Raw genomic sequence first — 20,887 nt, 5'->3', positions numbered from 1 at the left:
TTCCTTTATTGTGAATGAAAAAAACCATCAATAAACAAGAGTTTCATCACCATGGTAACTGACTCTGTGAACATAACCTGCTCGCTGGCAGGTTTTCTTTAAGAAACCCTGAGTTTCTACCTATCTCCTCTTACCTGAAGCAAGCTACCAGACATGGGTTGCCTGTTTCTTCGCAATCTGATAGATATCGAGGCAGAATTAATTTGCAATGCCTTATTGCAGGAGATGTATTCAGAGCTCAATTGGATGTGCTTTCATTCTGAGATGAATATCTTTTAGAACGGTATCACTGTTCATTACATTCAATCATTTCTTAACATTCTCCAGCCATATCTGCCTTCTTGTTCATCTTATTTTTAGGAAGTATTTTATTTAACATTGACTCCAATATATAAATGTGTTAAATAAAAGTGTTAAAATAGTGTAAAATGTTAATCTAAGCAGGATATTAGATGAGAGGACATTGTGTTAAACAGCTTTCTTTTGGCGGTTTACATTACTACATGTTGAAATAGCCACTGAATTAATATTTACTTTAATAGCCTACGTCAACTATGAACAAAATCAAAGCAAGGTACAATCACAGTCCAGCAAAATGTGCCTTACTTTTCTGAATTATGATTCTTTATTTAATTTTTAGCCTCTTCCAAATTCGTTACACCCAGGGTTCTAAATTAACACCCACCAACCCGCCAAATGCGGGTTAAAATTCATTTTGGCAGGTGTTAATAAAAACTTACGGTGAGACAATCATGTTGGTCAGAGCCGCTCTACTTAGGCTCTGTTCCATGGATGTATGTATTATACATCCATGCTCTGTTCGCGGTCATTTGTCCTCCTGCAAGTATCACACGCTAGAGTCTACAGTGCAACCAGCGGGAGTAACCATGGGAACAAACTGAGCATCCGCCAGAGAAGAAGAAGTAGACGAACAAATTAACGGAGAGAGAGCAGGGAAAAGAGTAGATAGTTAGCTAACAGTAAAGTAAAGTTAAAAGCAAACAAACTAAATGCTGCAGCGGTTGGGACAGACTTTGGGGGGCGAGAAGAGGAAGGAGGCAGGGGATGAGGATATTGACAGAGCGTCCGAAACAAAAAAAAAGAAAGTTTAACGCCAAATGGCTGACAGGTCGTGAATGGCTTGTTTTTGATCACGAAAATGTTGTCATGTTTTGCATGTATGCGAAAGAAAAAAACAAAACCAACAATTTCGTGGTTGTTGAGTTGTTGAGTTTCCCATCTCAGAGTAAGTCAACTCAGAGTTCAGGGTTAGACTCAGAGTTAGTTGAACCTCCTACCTGAAATACCCCCCAGGTGTAGCAGCTGTAAGATGGTTGCTCACAGGCTGAAGAATACCAATCACACCAGGAATCAGGATCAGGGTGTTTATTCTATGGGAGCAGCACAGGGCACAGTCAGCATACACACATACACACACTGCAGCAGGATCTGTCTGTAGTAGTTTTTTTGTTGTTGTGTGTATTAAAATAATTTTTCAAAAATTAACAAAATAGACTACTAATGCAAATAAAATAAAATATACACCAAAATATATGCCTCCACAATTAACTCTAAATTAATAATCCCAGGAAAAATAAAATATGAATTGTAAATTAATTAATCAATTTGATTTACAAACATAAACATCCTTCCACAAGAAAAATAAAAAGGTAAACCAAAGATAGACCAAAATAATGTGCTTATTTCCTGCCATTAAACTACCACTACTACTTTAAATTAACCCGTCTAAAAGTGCATAAAACATTACAAAGAAACATTTTAATATCAAAACGCACTTACGGGAGCAGCACAGGGCACAGTCAGCACACACACACACACACACACACACACACTGCAGCAGGGTCTGTCTCTGTCTCAATGAGAACGACCGTCGTTAAATTTAAATAGTTACAGCCGTTTTTTGGGGAGAAAATACAACGGTAAAACACATTAATATGTTAATAAAGGTCTAATGTTATGTTACATACAGCTTTGGCCAGAATAACTGACTCTTAAAGTGCTAGCTTAACAGAGAGCATCACAATACAAGTTTTACCTGCACAGTAACTGTAGTAGTTTTGCCAGGAGTTTGGACTGACGTCACTCATGCATTCTTTGTGCGTTTCACTAATTAACCCCCCCCCCCATGCTTTCTTATATACAGTACAACAGGTGAACCGGAACTTTAAAAACTCTCAACAATTCACAACTAATACAAAACAATGCGCAAAAATATAAACAGATAAAAACATAAACAAAATAATATAATACATATTTGCTCAGCTACACAGGGAAGCCCAGACTTCCCTCTCCCCAGCCACTTCGTCCCAAAGGATCTCGAGGTGTTCCCAGGCCAGCCGAAAGACATAGTCTCTCCAGCGTGTCCTGGGTCTTCCCCGGGGTCTCCTACCGGTGGGTCGTGCCCTGAACACCTCACCAGGGAGGCGTCCGGGAGGAATCCTAACCAGATGCCCGAGGATTTTGAATTTCCAAGGCTCACACTCATGCTTCTGTCAGCCAGATAAGATCTGATCCAGTCCGGTGCAGTACCAGAGATGCCCACTAGGTGGCTTAGCCTAACCACTAGGGTGTTGTGGTCCACTCTATCAAAAGCTGCAGTTAGGTCCAACAGGAGAAGAATGACATGATCACCAGAGTCATTTGCTAATAAAATGTCATTAAAAACCCGTAGTAAGGCTGACTCGGTGCTGTGCAGGGTTTTGAAGCCTGATTGAAAGGTCTTTCAATGGATATCATGCTCATCCAGAAATGACTTTAGCTGGCCATGAACAACTTTCTCCAATAATTTTGATATAAGTTAGCTGGGACTTGTGGATCCTCCAGGCATTCTGGCTCAGTTTGGGATTCTGAGGAACCACATTGGTGTGAAGGTTGCAGGTGGCTTGATTGGAGTTGTACTTCCTGGTGCAACATTAATATGCTACTAGACTGCATTAACAGCCAAACAAGCAAATGTCAACCCAACCAAGAAGAAGTTTCTTGCAGTGTCGCTACTGTTGTTGAGGTTTCTTGTCACATACACACCATCTGTTGCTTTAGGTCACGTAAAAAGGAAGTGAAACCCTTAACTACAGAAGTAACCTGAACTTGTATTCAAGTTGTATTCAAGTATTCATTCACTTGTATTGTGTATTGGTTCTTATTAAACACTCTTTAATATGTGATAGGTGGTTGCAAATATAAAGAAAATGTGTGTCCAGGCAAAATTCATGACTTAGTATCAAAACAAAGATTTTGGACTGTGACAACACTACAGTGGTTCCAACACTCAACCTTAGGGAACCCTGCATTTAACCTTCAGAAGTTGTTATTCAACATGATTAATTTGCACATATTGAGAATCCTATTCTGCAGGTAACTGGTTAATGCTAATCCTCTAATTCCACATTTTTGTAGTTTTATTAAACATATGGCTCATGGTCAAACATATCAAATCTTTTTTTTCATATTGAGGTACACTCCTATAGCACATTCTCTATTTCCTATAGCAGTTGTTATCTTGTCCACACATTCTGTGAGTGCAAATGAAATCATCCTATTGGCTTTCAAATTCATATTGTTGATCACATAAAGCATTATGTTTTGTGATAAAGTTTGTGATAAAGTTGTCTAATTTTGAAAAGAATATTTGTTTCCAGTTGTAGTATTTGTGAAAGCAAACAAACAGGTCATTTGAGAGTATGTGTCTATCTCCAACCTTATATGGCCATGACTTTAGCTGGTTTCATTTTACTTGGAAAGTTTTCAGAGATGTAATTGTACAATGTTTCACCACATTGTCAATTATACTTTTAACTAACGACATGTCAATGTCATCTGAGCCTGTTGACTTTTTTACTTTGAAATCTTTCAACAAAGTGAATCATTTCTTGAATATTGCAACTTTCCACTTCATTTCTACTGCCAGTGTTTATAATCTCTCCTGCCAAATCAGGACCAACACCAACAAAAAAACTCATTAAGTTCATTTGCAACTAAGGTTATGATTAACAGTTTAATTAGTTTTTGATAGGAAGTGGTTTGGGAATTCCCAGATCTATTTCTAATAATGTCATTCAATAGGCTACTTTCCATGTATTTACGTTTGTTGTCCTCCAGTAAATTACTGTGGTAATTCCTTTTACTGCTTCTCATAATTCCAGGCAGTTTGTTTTTATGTGTCCTATATTTATATTTTGCTACTTTTGTTCTCTTCTTTAAGCCTTTATTTATTTTTTACTTTTTACATGCATTTAATATCCCCTTAATTAGCCTGCTTTTCTGCAGATTTCTGATTTACTACTTTCTTTACTAGAGGACTGTTTTTTTTCATAAAGGGCAGTTGTTATGAACATAAAAGTCATATGCTCCTTCTACATCTTCCACATAGACTTTGTTTCAGTCTTGTATCATTAGATCTTTTTTTTTATATTGATGTGTGAAATAAATATACTGTATTCAAGGACCTTGGATGCTGAGCCTTTATACACATTTCAGTAAAGCTAACTATGAGCAAAAAGCAAACCAATGACAGTAAACTTTTTGTCTTTCTTCTTTAGTCCTTTTGCTTTTGCTTTAGTGAAGTATGCATACAGAAACTGTGGTTAGTAGTGCGTTTCACATACTTCATTTCTTTTTCTAGTTCTGAGAAGTTGATTTTCACATTGATTGTCTTTATTTGTAACCATATCTGACAATACTGAGAAGCAGGTCCTCAATAAAGCTAGGTCTATACTAGACTGTGTAAGCCACCCTCTCTTTGGCTGTCTAGTTTTTACATGTGATTATGTTTTTGATAGTTTTAACCTGTCTGCAAGTCAAGTTTCCCTTAGGGGACAATTAAAGCAACTGAACTGAACTGATACAGAACATAATACCAAAGCTGACCTGATATTACTGGGTTGACATTTCTCAAACATTATTGACATTCCCACATTGAAAGGGTTATAGTTCAGTGTCATTTCTCCTCCTACCTTCTTAAAGCAATGTCACTGTAAATGATGAGGACCAAATTATTATAAACTCTAATAATCAGACTTGTATAGTTTACAAATAAAGTATAAAAGAGGAACTTTGACTTTGACTCAGGCAAGAGGCAGGAAGCTATTATTCATTGTGGTTTTTATATAGTTAGTTTATATATTATAGACTCCTGTTTGTACAGTTTTCATTGCAAAGGGACTCACGTCAAATGTCATAAAAGAAATCTGAGTGAAACGCCTGTTAAAGGATGAGTTGGCATTTTTTGAACAATAACTTAAATAGTATTGACATTCTCATATTTAAAAGGTTATAGGTCAATGTAATATCTCCTGTCTTCAAATTCATACCTTCTTTAAGCTATTACACTGTAAATTATCAGTGTTTTCTTGCTTGACTCCTGTGGATTCAGGACTACTGAGATAATGCTGTGTCCTTGGGACTCTGCATGGCAGCTTCCAAATTATTATTTTTAAATGGTTCATTTTCTTTGTATCCATTAAAGGTCTCTTATCACTGACATACGTACATACAGAATATCATTTGTTAAAGAGTCTAGTCTCTATTTCCATGCCAATACATTTTCTACTGAATTCAGCGATGTGAAAGTATAACATAATTTAGGATCCTCACTGAGTCCCAGAACATTAAAATCCAGTGAACCAAAAATTCACAAGTCTATAGTAATGAGATAGAGCTCATAGAGCACATTGAATACAGTAAGGATAACAAAAAGGTTAAGAACTCGAAGCAGCAGAGGTCTAGATGTTCTTTTAGAACTGTTATAGGTTTAGATCTGATAGAAAGATATTGTGTGACTTGATCTGCTGTCTCATTAAATGTTGACCAATGAATTGTGGTTAGTGCAGTTTCACATACTTCATTTCCTTTTCTAGTTCTGAGAAGTTGATTTTCACAACAATTACTGTCCTTTATACTGTGCATACTTGGAGGACGAGTTGACATTTTTTGAATAATATCTTAAATAGTATTGCCATTCTCATATTGAAAAGGTTAGAGGTCAGTGTAATTTCTCCTCCTGCCCATACTGTCCATCACAAATTCATACCTTCTTAAAACTATTACATTGTAAATTATGGGGAAACCAAAACCACAGTTCTTGCTCAAAAAAGGAGGTGTGATTACAAAAAAAACACTTGTCTCTTTTGCTTCTTGAGGTCCCACCACCTATTTATTTAAATAGTCCCTCCTGACCTGCTCACTGTTGTTCGTATTCTTGTTCTTTACTCCTGTCAGATAGTGTTCTTCGTGGCTTGTCTCCAACATCAAATACCATCATCAGAAAACCAACTTAACTTCCAGGTAAAAGTCAATTTGTTGTCTTTGAGTTTTCTGAATTGTTTGGATCTGATGAAAATCTCCAAACAGTGGAGAACTGCTGATTTTCCTTTTGTTTTGAGCCAGTTGAACTGTAGATCAACATTTTAATGTTATATCTATATTGTCATATATGTGTACATTAATTCTATTTTATACTCTATCAGTGCTCTCTCTATCCCTACAGGACAGCCTGATTGACACAACGGAACTTCATCTAGGTAAAACTGTACTGTCGTACCCTTCATCCAGCCTTCAGAGCATCAATCCTTGTCACCATGCCCAACCAGCTCACCCAGTCCTCCCATGACAAAGCCTACAGCTCCCTGATGAGAGGCTTGAAAGAGTTGGACTTCAATGGTCCCGGTGTTCCCTGCAATCTTGTTCTGATTGGAGACCATGCCTTTCCTTTAGCGGTGAACAGACAAGGCCAGGTCCTGATGGCGGCCTCTCTGTACGGCCGTGGAAGGATTGTGGTCTTCGCTCATGAGGACTACATGACCAACTTTCCTGCTCTGGTAGAGAACGCTCTGACCTGGCTGAGAGGAGATGCATCTGAAAACCTGTCAGTGGGGGTCCAAAAGAACGTAAAGAGAGTGGCTGATAATCTCAGCACATCCAGCTTCCAAGCCAAAGTTGTGGAGGCCTTTAGTGATGATCTGAAAGTTGGTGTTTATGTGACCTATGTCTACAGTGTGGGTGCAGATGCGAAGAACCTGGTGGCATTTCTGAAAGCCGGAGGAGGAGTGCTGATAGCTGGGCAGGCATGGCACTGGGCTTCAGTCAACCCTAAGCAGAATACAGTCTCTCATTTTCCAGGAAATAAGGTGTCTGGGGTGGCAGGGATCTACTTTTCTAAGCACTATGGGGAGACAGATATCCTGCCAGTCTACCCTCAGATCCCCTCATCCTGGATGACTTTAGCGTAAGTGTATACTTCTTTTTCATTTCAAATATTTTAATCAGTCACATTTTAAGTATATGGGGTTGCACGGCATGGATTTTGTATGAGTAATTAGTTAAAACAACAACACATTCAAATGTAATTGAATGTATGCAAGTATTCTGCAGAAATGTCCCTTATAGGTTTTGTCTGGGTTGTAATATGCAAATCCATGATCCACTGTGGTGGCATAATACAACACATTTGATTTCTCATATACCTTTATTAAGTAGCAATTAACTTTATTAAGTAGCAATTAACAATTTTCAAGATTTTCTAAACATTTTTTGAAAATATCTGCTTGCAATCAAAGATACTGCAACAGTACTGAATTATTTTACACAAATCTTATATTGTGAAATATTATATTATATTGAGAAACAAAACCATTCTACTAAAAAGTTAATCTAAGAATACCGATAGCAGGCATGAAGATTAAACTTTCTTAAGTTTGAATTTTCTTGTCCTGCTCCTCAATCACCCTGTGTGTGTCTCTCTTTCTCTTCCCTCAATTTACTCTTTGCTAAAACAGTATTGGTAAGGATTTTGAAGATGACTTGGAGTCCTTACTGAAGGGTGTTTCTGAGTTTGATCTCAAGGGAGACGCATTAGAGTCTGAGGTTCTGGTCCATGGTCCACTAGCCTTCCCCATTGGCACCAACAAGGATGGACAGGCATTCGTGGCAGGAGCCTATTATGGGCAGGGACGAGTCATTGTGGTGACACATGAAGATCTTCTGTCAAAAGAGGTGAAGTCTGACTTTTAATTTTAATTAATGGTCTTAGAATTATTTAAATTACATTATAATGAACATTTGCTGATGTAGTTTGTGTAGCATCTACATGGTATTTCATGGAATGACCTGCAGCATAAGTCTCCTGCTGGAATAAAACCAGGGACGCTGCCATTATGTGGCATGTGTGGTAACCACTCTGCATTTTTATATGATTAATAACTACCTCTTTTGGAATGACTCCTTTCATTACAGACACTGACTTCATTTCAGGACAATGCCATTAACTGGTTGGACCAAGGCCGGAAGGGGGTTGTTGGTGTCATGCCCAACCTAAGCCTTTACAGCAAGCACAAGTCAGAGAAGACAAACTTCAGGAAAGACCTGAGTGTATTTGTATGTACAGCATACAGTGACCAACATGTGGATGAAATCCATGATTTTGTGGCAGAGGGGGGAGGCCTGCTAATTGGTGGGCATGCTTGGTACTGGGCCCAGACACACCGTGGACAAAACCCAATGACAGATTTCTCAGGTATGATAATGCACCACAATATTCTGTTGTGATGTTGTACTGAGCTTGGATACATAAGAGACAGTGCTACACGAGTAACACATTTGCAGTCTCAAAGTACAAGAACAGAGGCCTTAGTTAAGGTGAATGCAAAGGCAGGACATCAGAAACAAAATTGCAATTGTAATATCAGCTGCTGATGGTGATTAAGTCAGTCACACAGGGAAAACACTGAGGACACATTGAGGACAAGTTGGGAGTGACAGAAAAAACAAGAAAACCACATCGTCACATGTAGGAGAAAGAGAAACCAGTGCAATTTGATTCACATATTAAATTGGTTTGAAAATGATCTTCTCTACATTGGCTAGATGGCTCTAAAATGTGTTGTTTTTGGTGCAGAAAAGGTGTAAATAGAATGTTCAAGTATTAATATTAATAATATTTAAATGGAATAAATACATTATTTCTTTTTATCTGTTTTTCATACATTATTTTTTGTATTGCAGCTTTTGACCCCAGCTGTTTGTTTTTTTCCCTCTATGCGAGGATCTGTTCAGGTCAACTGCATTTTGGATCCAGTCTAATTGTCATCAGGTTTACTTTTAATCATCCAAAATTTTAGACGTGGATCTTTACTTTGGGGTACCCTAACCCTAAATGATGATTCTTTAACAGGCTACTGTTTTAGGGTCCTGGCTCCAATTGGAAAAGATGGCATAGACAATAAACTGCAACTCTCACTCCATTGCAAACCAGTGGATGACATCACACCTTGCTACATCCATTTTTATATAGAGTCTATGATTAATCAATCAAACCCCTAACCATAAAAGATAAATGTTACAGCACAGTTGATGAAGTCAGATTTGTTTATCTATGTTTCAGGAAACAAGATCCTGAATAAAATGGGCTTGAGCCTGTTAGGGACAATAATTCGAGGAGGTTTGTATGAGGCCCCCGTGCCTAGCCAGGCCAAGAAAAACAACTACCACTTTCGTCATCGTCTACGTAGCTTCGCTGGTCATGTCATCCAAGGTCAAGAACTCATCATGCATGGAGAAGATCACCTTATAAAACTGGGCAGAGATTGTGTCAGCTTCTTGAACATGGAAGCTCATGACAGCTACTCCTATACACAGGTTCTGTCCATTCTCACTGACATGTTGAAGGCGGGCATGCCACAGGTGGGCAGTGAATGACTTAATTTTTTATTATTGTTCTTAGTATTCATATGAAGAAGGCCTCTCTTTTTGTTTACTTAGAAAGTTATAGTAAGTTTCAGGGATTCAGTTCCTTGTAAGTAAATCTGTTTTTAGGCTTGTAAAATATTTATTGTGCAATTTCTGTTTTTCAGGTGTTCACTTTGCAATAACCTTAATATTATAATTAATTATATTAATATTATATTTACATATAATAAACCCTAATGCAATGGTCCTACAACAAATATGTCCATTGTGTGCCTGAGCTCACATTTATGGGCTGGACCAAATTGCAGGAATGCTTTGTCATGAAGCCCAATAGTCTGTGGTAATAACAACATCAAACAGATACAGTCTAAAGTCTGCTAAATTCTTTACTCTCTTCAACAGCTACTCGCTATGTATCTGTCTTTTGTCTTATCATGCTACAGTCGTATCCAACTGACTTTTTTAGTGGCACCCTCCCAAAGAGTTGCATGGTAAACAATAACAACTGTGATGGCATGTGCTAGAAAGACATGGCATCCACACAGCAATATTATGAGACACCATGCAAGCAAATATTTAGGGAGTTTGTCTAAGAGAAGGTGTACACCAGATGGACCGGTCTCACAGTTTTCATTGTTTAGTGTCAGATATTGCACAGTTGATAAATTAATCAACAGTCTATTACTCATACCTCAGACTCCATGCATACAATGAATGGATTTGACCAAGGAAGTCCCTCACAAACTCACATGGCAAAGAAGTGCGAGCATAAAAGCATTAACATAGAGAAATGGCTAGTAGCAGTACAGTCAGTCACAACAAAACCAGAAAAACACCACTTACAGATCAATCTATCTCCTGGCCCTTATGTGCTTGTTATTGTTGTCCTAAGTTTCCAAATGGCCTGTGTCAATATGACATTTTAGATACATGAATAGCTAAAAAACTGTAATCAAACAGGATTTGCTACATTGCTTCAATTTAATGTACAATAGATTTAGGCATTTTTGTGGCCAAACTATGATGGTGCAATATAGTAGTGACATTACATACAATACATATCACACTCAAAGGTATTTAGATATGTTTTGTTCTCAAATGTGTGTGAGAGAGATCTGTTTTTTAATCATCAATATTAATTTCCTTATCAAGGTGAGTGAGAACAACCCTGTAAAGAATCCCAAAGACCACTTTCTCCTCAATGTGGGGACAGAGGTATATAAGGTTTGCCCAGATCCTGATGCCCTCCTGCCCTACATCTTCAAGCACGGCCCCATCATGCCTTTTGTCTATAACCGCAAGATCAAGATCAACGCTAACACATCAGGTCAGTCTTAGTTGTTATAAACAAATGTGAAAAATAATTGTGAGAGATTTTTGCAGACCACTTATTTGTCTTAATATTATTTAATGTCGCAGTATTGTGTGGTATGAATTTGCATTAATGGGTCAGGTGAAATATTTCGGTGCCTGTTTTACATGCATCTGTATAACATTTGCTGCTCTGTGTGTGTGGTAGGAGGGGAGGAGTGGCTTAGTACAGGTCTGTACCTCTTTCCTGGTATGAGGACTGACATGATCATTCCACCAGAGATACTCAACAAGGGATGGATGGTACAGTACACCAAATCAAACAATTATCAATTTCGCTGAGTTTCTTTCATCTTTCTGTCTGTTCAAAGTGCCAGAATCACAAATAGGCCTATGTCTCAATGGGCTTTATGCACACCCTGTGTCCTTAGATTACCATTTCAAATATGGCAAAAGCAACCAAGTTTACTGTTCTTCAGTTAATAATAAATGTCACTCTGTATTGGTGTATTTAAAATCAAACACACATTAGTGTTTAAAATGTTAATGGTATATTACATTGGTTAATTAATTGATGTTTTAATGCACACATAACAGTAATTAAGTTTATTGCATTTGCCTTTAATTTGATTATTTCATGTGCAATTTTGCAAAAATGTATTAATGATAGAAACAGAATAGAACGGACATATCATGAAATTAAAATATTGCAATCAGTCCTATCACAAGTCGTTTGATTTATTGTTTACATATAACTTTTCTGAACACAGGTTAATAAGATCTTATGCAGCCTTAATAGAGAGTCAATGTAATGGCATCACATCACATGCTCTTACTCAGTGCAATCTCTCATTAAGCTTTTCTTTCTGAAAAGCTCATTCTTGGGTTTAATTTCTATATCGTAGAAAAAAATGGGGTAATTCTGTAGATTACACCCCACAATCTGGGAATGTACGTAAAATGTATATGTAAGTATTGTTTAGGTATGGAAAACCACAACTATCTATCTATCTTGAATTAATTGCTGATTTAGGTATTTGCTGGGGAATATGAATATATTATATAATAATATATATTTTTATAATCTTTATCATTTTATAATTTTTATAATCTTATGCACACCCTCTGTCCTTAGATTACCATTTCAAATTTCAAAAGTAACCAAGTTTACTGTTCTTCAGTTAATAATACATGTCTCTCTGTATTGGTATTGAAAATCAAACTTCTGTACTGTAGACCTCTCATTCAGATTTTCAAAGCAGTAACACATACTCCATCTCTTCCTCAGGTTCAGATAGGTTGTCAAACAGACTACCTGAATGCTGAAGAATTAAAGCGAGCGCCACGTGTTCATGAGCGATTTCCTGTTACCACAGAGAAGATGCAGGTGGACAATCTGTGGGGGGGACTCATCTACCTGGTGGCTCCACCCAACACACAGGTGGAAGGGGTAGAGGTAATAGTGCAGATAGCTGTACCTGCCCCTTATTACAAGTCTGGTAAGTGTGTGTGATACTTTCCTTATCTTTCTGTATTTAAATTAGTGTGTGAGATTTTGAATAAGACGTTCTTAAGAATGTTAGCCATGTAAGCACGAAGGCCTTAAACTATTGCATCATTATTTGAATATACATAGATGGTGTGCTTTCAATAGATACATACACAGATACATATTTCAAAGCTCTGTTTTGATTTCAATGCAATGTTCACCTCTTTGTCCTCTTCAGGTGTAACAACAGCAGCTGATTGGTCCTTGCTGCGCAAATCTCAATCCCCTTGGGCGGAGTTGGAGTTTGACAACATTGTCCTCACTGTACCATCACATGTTATTCGGGATCTGGACCGCCCTGATGAGGTGGCCGGACTCTGGAACGGCATCATGAAGGGCGTTGCTGAACTGGCTGTCATACCTCACAAATTTGCACGCAAAGAACGCATTGTAGCAGATGTGCAGATTTCCCATGGTAAGCGTGTTTTGGGGTCACATTCTCACACATTTTCTGCTGCTGTGTTATAAAAGATTGATTTTCAGTCTCCCAGATATATGCTCCCTGTGTAATTCTGAGCTTGATTTTAAAAAGAAATGACAAGTTTATGAAAATGTAGATTCACGTAAAGTGTGTTTTCAATGGTGAGCTCATTACAGTGACTGAGCTCACAAATGGCATCTCTTCTCTACAGTACTGTCTGTATCACTGCAAGTTTCTCTTCAAGTAGACCTCCATAGCCATGGAAACCTGAAGATGCATCTCTGTAACACCATTTGTTTTACTTATATCTCTCCATCCAGGTTGGCTGCATGCAGGCTATCCTATCATGATGCATTCATCTATAGCAGCTGAGCTGGTCAGACCAGATGATGCCAGGACAAAAGGCCTGTGGGGAGAAATCCACGAACTGGGACACAACCAACAGAGAAGCTGCTGGGAGTTCCGACGACACACTGGAGAGGCCACGTGTAATCTGTGGTCAGTGTATGTGCATGAAGAGGTGCTGGGGCTCAACAGGGCAAAGGTAGTGTGAATTCTAATATTCTAATTGACCCACAACTTCATATCAATAAGCAGCATAGTATTTACCTTTTAGCTATTATTACATCATTTCTGTCTTTTTATTTCCACTTGCTTAACATGGTACCATGATGAATGTAATGTCTTCAATGTAGGCTCATCCATCCATGACCTTAACAAGTCGAAGGAGTGGTATAGAGGAGTATGTTAAAGGAGGCAAGAAACTCAGTGACTGGAACATGTGGGTAGCCCTGGAGACATATTTGCAGGTAAAGACAACAACTCTATATAACAGTCTGTAAAGAAAATATGCTTTGGTCATACCAGTGTAAGTGTACTTCAAAGCAATCTTTATTATTCCAAAAGACAGAAGTCAAATTATGTTCAGTATCATGTGCTGTGATTGGCTTCTCATGTTTTCTGCTAACCAATAAGATGCCATCACCATGGGATATTTAGTGCTGTATAGACTATGGGTGTAGTATGCATGAATGAATCAAAACTACATTCATTTCCAATTATTGGTAATGGACAACTAGAGAGAACAAGAGGGTTGCTTAAAAGTTCTGACTGTTCTGTGCTGCACCAAACAGCATTTCAGAGTTCAGAGGCTTCCTGGAGTCTCCACTGGTCCTGGAGAGGGCATACTGGAGCAATATGGCATTATGATACATCCTCTGGGGACCATATATATATATATATATATATATATATATATATTCTTTTACAAAATGTACTTACAATCCATCAAATTGCTAAGATATTTACTCTTTACCAACATGATGTCGTACTAACCAACATAATAATATACAGCCCTGTTGTGGCATGGCTGAAATTGCTTCTCAAGACGAGTTGTTGCAGTTAATTTATCTGTCTCATTAACTTTTAACCCTCCATTGACACACTATCTTTTCTGTGTATTCACAACCTCCTCTATCTCTGTCTGTTTCCATGTAGCTCCAGGAAAGGTTTGGCTGGGATGCCTTTAAGAAGGTGTTTGATGCCTACCACAAGATGAGCAACTTTCCAGAAGACAATGAGAGAAAGATGAACCTGTATGCTGAGACTTTCTCTACGAGTGTGGGGATGAACCTGTCTGGATTCTTTAAGTCCTGGGGCTGGCCCATAGAAACAGCCACTGAGGAGAAACTCTTCAACCTGCCTGCCTGGATTAACCACCCCATGAGCCAGTATGACTGAAGTGTAGACTGCCGCTGATTCATGTGCAGGGAGATGGGTGTTGAATATTAGTTAATGTGTGTTCATTATTTGTTATGAACAATAAGCAGATTGTTATTATGTCGTAGTGATTTCAAATATTAAAGATATTTTGCTAATGATAATACTAATCACGAAATTAATGGTGAGTTTGAGATTAAATAAGAAATGACAGTTCTGTGCTGAGACAATCCTTCTGCCGCTGCAACTTATTTCTGCAAAATTCAACATACTGATCAGATAATTTCACCTCTTCAACTTCTTGATTTATGCTATATTATTTGCATTGGTTTTTTTCACAGCACTGGCATAAACCATTCATGTGTAATTCAGTTGAAAAGACAATGTCTCCTTTCAAGGTTATATTAAATAATCATATTACAGGTGTGATATTTTACAGGTCAGTAAGCTTTATCTTTCCCTTATAGATTGGATGCTTTCAAACTACGTGTTTGTCATCAGTTCATCAGTAAGGGCTGTGCTTATAAGTCTGACAATCATGAATGTTTTCCAGTTGTGTATGTTGGTATTTTCCTTTATTCTGAGTGAAGAAAACATCAATAAAGAACCATTTATCCCTTTGGAACTTATTTTTATTCATCTTCTTGTGGTTGAGAGGAGTAATGGGATTTATTAGTCTCAAAGCTTTGAAAGGGAAATATGCACCATTTTGACAGTGTGAAACTATAGATGTTTTTCGTTTTATCACACTTGAATCAATATTAAAAAGGTCAGTAGCATTCATACAAATCGTATGTAAAACTAAAGGGCAATGGTGCCTAAAATTCTACTTTCATCATCCCTCTGCTAAGATTTTACACCCTGCAGTTGTTGTAAAACAGTTCCCCTACTGGTTGATCGGAGAACTGCTGCATGAATTCTCCCAGTTCATCCAAAGTGAGCTTCTCCACCCAGTTGTCCGCTGTGTTTCTCGCTGTGGCAGCACCACTCTGAATGGGTCTATCATTGTTGTCCACACAGCAGTAGGCGTTCCACAGGTAGTCAGGGATGTTGACACGCTTCACATTGTTCTTGACAATCCAGTTGTCTGCAGAGGGGATAGCACCAACCAGAACATATGCCTTAGAGCACTTTGTATTGAAAAGGTCAGTTAGCTGGGACTCGTGGATCCTCCAGGCATTCTGGTTCAGCTTGGGGTTCTGAGGAACCACATTGGTCAGAGTGAAAGTTGCATTGCGGCTAGGGACTGAAAAAGAAAGGAGTGGAGAGTTACACATAATGAAGTCTCAGTGAATTAAGTAAGAAATAAAGTTATGTGGTGTGAAGGTTGCAGGTGGCTTGTTTAGGTGCACATCATATGTGACAGAACAGCTGCTTCCAGTTCAAAATGATCTGTTATAGTTCAGTGATTAGCTGCAGACACAAGAATAAGACACTATCCACACTATAAACTAATCAACATGTGCAAAGATCTAAAGGTGGAAACTGAACGGCTACGACGACGCACTAGCAGTGAAAAAATAATGTAGTTAACTGAAATAAAAATAAAAATGAGAGTTTAAAAAATAAAACTCAAACTAAATAATAAATACAATGAACAATGCAAAACTAACTAAAACTAAACTGAATTGTGGATAAAATCAGCTTAGTTTTAGTTTTCTTCTCATTTTCTCCATTTTTACTGGATTCTGTTCAGTTTGACTTCTTGAGATAACAGGCTAGTACCAGTAGGTGGCAACATAGCAGCTGCTGCATAACACACAAGAAGAAGATGCTTTACTTGCAATTTATGATTTTCTAGAAAGAAGAAGAATAAGTTATAGGTAGAAAACGTCACAGCTCAGTATGAGAATATTTTGAACCTGTAGTAGATAAAAATAAAAACTCTCTGTGCTTCTGTGCAATTAGATGATGCAAAGTTTAACTGTGACACAATGGGCTCTTTAACGTTTGATTAATTCTACACACACACACACACACACACACACACACACACACACACACACACACACACACACACAAACAACCTATAAACTGGACTGGAGTCTATCACTGGATTTGTTTTGTGGTAATCATTTGTTTTCTGATATCAGTAAATAAACCAAGAACTAACTTCAAAGTGTGTCAACAGAGGAGAATCCCTCACTGCATTGTAAATTGCAAACGCATTAATGTAAAGCAATACTGAAACACTTGTACTGAAGATCACCATTGCTCACCTCAGCTGACATTTTAGGCTGGTGACTACTGCCACCTGCTGTCCCCTAACCAAAAAAACCCCATCAATGTTTAATTAACCTCCACTACCTGCATGGTGTCCATTGGGGTTGAGGTGACCACGGTCAAAGCCAGAGTGCGTGTAGTCCACATTCAGAGCCTGTCTCTCTCCTTGGTAGACCCCAGGGTAGTCCTTATCCAGCCAGTAGCCATCCTTCATTTCAGATTGCCAGGTCTCCTTTACAAGCTATAAGACACATAAAAACCCTCACATTCAATGCAGATGGTGTCACTGACTATTTAAAGAACAACATCTATTACAAGAACAGAAACAGCACAATATATGAATCAGGGGTCTCAACATATTGTGCACATTTATATGCGTGAATGTACATATGACATATATACTGATGTATACATTACCTACCTGAGGCTCAACAAACCATCTTTTCTCCCTGCCGCCACCATTGCTGGGCTGGAATTGATAAGAGGCGTAGACAGCAATACGGTGGTTTGTGTCATACAGCGTGGCAAAGTGGTACCTGTTGGTGCAAAGATGAATTACTGGTTGGATGATTCATGTGATTGATTACAGCTTAGGTTAATGAAGCAGATACATTAAGGAACCAATCAACATCTAACTGTGTACATAAAGTTCACTTTATAGTGCTTTACATTAGCTGAAGTATAGAGGTCTATATTCTACTTTGTGCCCTGTCACTACCTGTTGACGAAGCGCTGGCAGATACGGGCAGTACCAGGTGTAGAAGCCCCCCAGTCTGGCACCTTCTCTTTATAGAAGTACTTCATACATTCTGGCACATCCTGGGGCAAAAAAAAAACAAAACAAAGTAACATAGGCTTCAAAGTGATATATTTGTGCAATATACACAGATTTAATGTTTCTATAAAGTTTTTAAAGAGACTGAAGGACACAAACCTCAAATCGTTCCACAACATCTGCATGAACAATAAAGAGGAGCGAGAGAACAGCACACACAGTTACCAGGGTTTGCATTCTGGCAAAAACTGGCATCAGAGGTTCTTGACTGCCCTATAAAGTACAATAAAAGAAAAAAGGACATATTTTTCATTTAATTCTATCCAATAAGACATTGCACAGTAGGAATATAACCAAATTAAGTTGGTGCTGTAACAGCTCATGCTTGCAAACAGTGGAAAATCATTTTTGTTTATACATGTATGTGTGTGTGTGTGTGTGTGTGTGTGTGTGTGTACGTGTGTGTGTTTTTGTGTATTTCCACTCACCAGCTGCTGCACTTGTCTGTAGTCACCGCCTGCCCTGAGCAGAATCTGACTTTTATAGATGACTTCTCCTCACCTTTCACCTCATTTGTCCTCCACTTATCACTGTTCACACATGTGTGTGGAAAGAACCCACATTTGACTTCAACATAAGGTGTAGATGACTAGTGTAAAAATGGAACAATAACACAAAAAAGCTAAAATGACATATGAGTTTCATTTGGTCTAATTTGTAAAGAATATGAGACACTGTGCTATATATGAAGATGACATTGTTGTGTGTTACCACAACAACCATATTTGATGTCATCCATGTGTTTGAAAACCTATTATTTAATTCATTTCTTGCCTAATACAATATGAATTTCCAATACAAAACTCTATTTTTAGCTGCTGCTGGAAAGTAGTTATTTTTCCACTTACTGTTCATCATACAGGGAGTACTGAGCTGAGACATTACACTGGTCGCTGCACTGACTCTATTAGAGAGATCAAGTACAACAAAAATAACCTGATGTTTATTCCTGTAATCTGATATTAAGATGACCTCCTGGACTATATACTACATGTTGACATTTACCTACAATCTCCCTCAGCAAGCTGAGATATCTCTGTTCATGTGTTATTTTTCCCACGAATGCAGCAAAGGTTGTGTGTAAGCCTCACACATGGACTCCTCCCAGTTTTCTGTCTTATTCTCTCTTACCACATAACTAAATGTGAATATAAAGTCAAGAATTTATCTGTATCTTTAGCTCCATGTGTCCATGACAGGATGATAGAATTTTTAATTAAATGAGTCATCCTTGCTATATCTTGTTATTACACCATATAAGTACTTTTATGTTCTGTTATTTTATGTTTGAGCTCTCTTGATGTTTTCCCTATATATTCTTTATTCCATGGACATGTTTACAGGTTAAAAAAAACATCTCTCTCACTTTTTTTACTTGACTGTAGATGGCTGAACCTATTGTTATCTGGAATTGAGGTAATTACTATGTATTCAATCACTCTTTGTGTAGAGACAAGTCAGATGGGGACTTCCACATTTACCCTACAGTTCAGACAGCATCAACTTACCACGCTACCTTGTCTCACAAATATCACTAACATCACCAATATCAGAAATGATTACTGCTGTTGCCATGCAACAATTAAAAATCATTTGATCTGTCGTACCTTACTGCCCTTTAGAGCTAGTTAATGGATATTGTGTTGTGGCTAAATAGTCAGAGCAAAAGTCTGACAGTTGGTTTCCATGCAGGTATCAACAAAGTTTAACATCATTTATAGTGTTTATAAGTTATTGTTAGTCAATCCTAAAAATCCTTTCAGGTAAAAGTGCCCACTAAGGACCAAATAATATTGGATTGAAATTAAGCCAATGAGGCCTGTGGATGCCAGAGAAAACACACAGAGAACATTAGGGATGAGATAAGGAGAGTGAGGCTTTATTTAATCAGCCTTGTATTTTCCCATTACTTTGCTCTGCATTCATTTTTCACATTAACCACTTATTATAAATCGGACTGCAAGACCGTAAGCAACAGTACACGATGTTGTAACTGTGTTTGCTCAGTGTAATTGTTTTATTATGATGAGGAAGGAATTAATGTAGTAATTACATTAATGATGCATACTATTGGGCTTTCTATCTAATTTCAGAAGTAAACAGTGTAAACATCCAGAGAGGGGAGAAAAGGCAGTCAAACTACTCAAAGCACTCAGATAATGATGAATAAAATGGGACCTAAAACATTTTGTCTGATAAACTCCCATTAGCTGTTGCTGAGAGTGTGAAAATTCCAAAAAGCAGAGATGATGGGGTTTTTTTGTTTTTTTTTGTTAGTGTTGTTTTTAAATGTATTTTTAACCTAATCCTGCAGTCCCAATATAAATGCATGCATTTGTCATTTGATTTATTTTCTGGTCATTTAGATCTAATTATGAATTAGCAAATTTGTCATGTTTCTGCATGTGTATTTGGTGATATTTGTGCTGGAGGAAAAGACATGTTATTACTAAAGTCTGCCTCTAGGTTGCAGTGTTGAATTGTGATTTCAAGTTTTGCTTTTAGGTTCATTCTCCTTTTGAACACTATTGCGTTGCAGATTATTCCAGTGTTCATTCACCTGGAAAACACTCATTCTGCAAACTCACTATCCAATCACAGATAGGCTGTGTTATGAACACTCAAAAACAAGTAAATTACAGTTCTGCCTCATTAGATGTCTCCAAAGCCATTAAAACACCTTCAAAGTCCAAATCGTGGCAGATAATCATTAAAGGTGACATTCTGAATGACAAGAAAACATATTGAACCACAGCTATGATGGATTTTTAGTAACCTCTTTCATGTTTTTGATTTGGCCCAGAAGTTAATTTGAGTGGACTGCATCTTTAATTCACTTGAATAGCGTTTTGTCGCTTGAAAAGATCACAGGGAGTTTAGTTCCCCAGACACAGATTTAGCCTAATCCTTGACTCAAAAGCATCCTCAGTGGCTGTCTGTCAATGAGCGGAAGCTCAGTGCACTTCAACAGGAAACTGTGCAAGAGATTATAGACAAAGAAACAAAAGTCACTCTGTAGATTATATGTCCAGGAAACTAGCTACTTTGATTTACATTGATTCTGGCCACATGACTGATTGTCATGTAGCCAGGACTGTCTAGTTATACAGATCCAATGTGGATCATT

At 37.8% G+C, this 20,887-nt stretch overlaps 2 protein-coding genes across 2 annotated transcripts; one reads left to right on the top strand and one right to left on the bottom strand.

Annotated features, from left to right (window-relative positions):
- Window positions 1–6,596: 6,596 nt before the first annotated feature.
- On the top strand, window positions 6,597–14,723 carry LOC128360533 (TRPM8 channel-associated factor homolog). The gene is made up of 11 exons (XM_053320976.1): window positions 6,597–7,243; window positions 7,794–8,010; window positions 8,251–8,530; window positions 9,398–9,696; window positions 10,855–11,029; window positions 11,222–11,316; window positions 12,302–12,512; window positions 12,741–12,977; window positions 13,304–13,527; window positions 13,679–13,792; window positions 14,481–14,723. Exons 1-11 carry the CDS (start codon window positions 6,597–6,599, stop codon window positions 14,721–14,723), a joined length of 2,742 nt encoding a protein of 913 aa, XP_053176951.1.
- An 833-nt stretch (window positions 14,724–15,556) lies between these two features.
- On the bottom strand, window positions 15,557–17,937 carry si:dkey-243k1.3 (endonuclease domain-containing 1 protein-like). The gene is made up of 5 exons (XM_053320133.1): window positions 17,860–17,937; window positions 17,644–17,744; window positions 17,347–17,461; window positions 17,010–17,166; window positions 15,557–15,948 (listed from the first exon to the last, which is right to left on the bottom strand). Exons 1-5 carry the CDS (start codon window positions 17,935–17,937, stop codon window positions 15,557–15,559), a joined length of 843 nt encoding a protein of 280 aa, XP_053176108.1.
- Window positions 17,938–20,887: the final 2,950 nt, after the last annotated feature.

Source organism: Scomber japonicus, chromosome 6, assembly GCF_027409825.1.
Source record: "Scomber japonicus isolate fScoJap1 chromosome 6, fScoJap1.pri, whole genome shotgun sequence".
NCBI classification, from domain to species: domain Eukaryota; kingdom Metazoa; phylum Chordata; class Actinopteri; order Scombriformes; family Scombridae; genus Scomber; species Scomber japonicus.
Note: the sequence above shows the minus strand (reverse complement) of the source record. Positions and strands in the feature narration are given on the sequence as shown.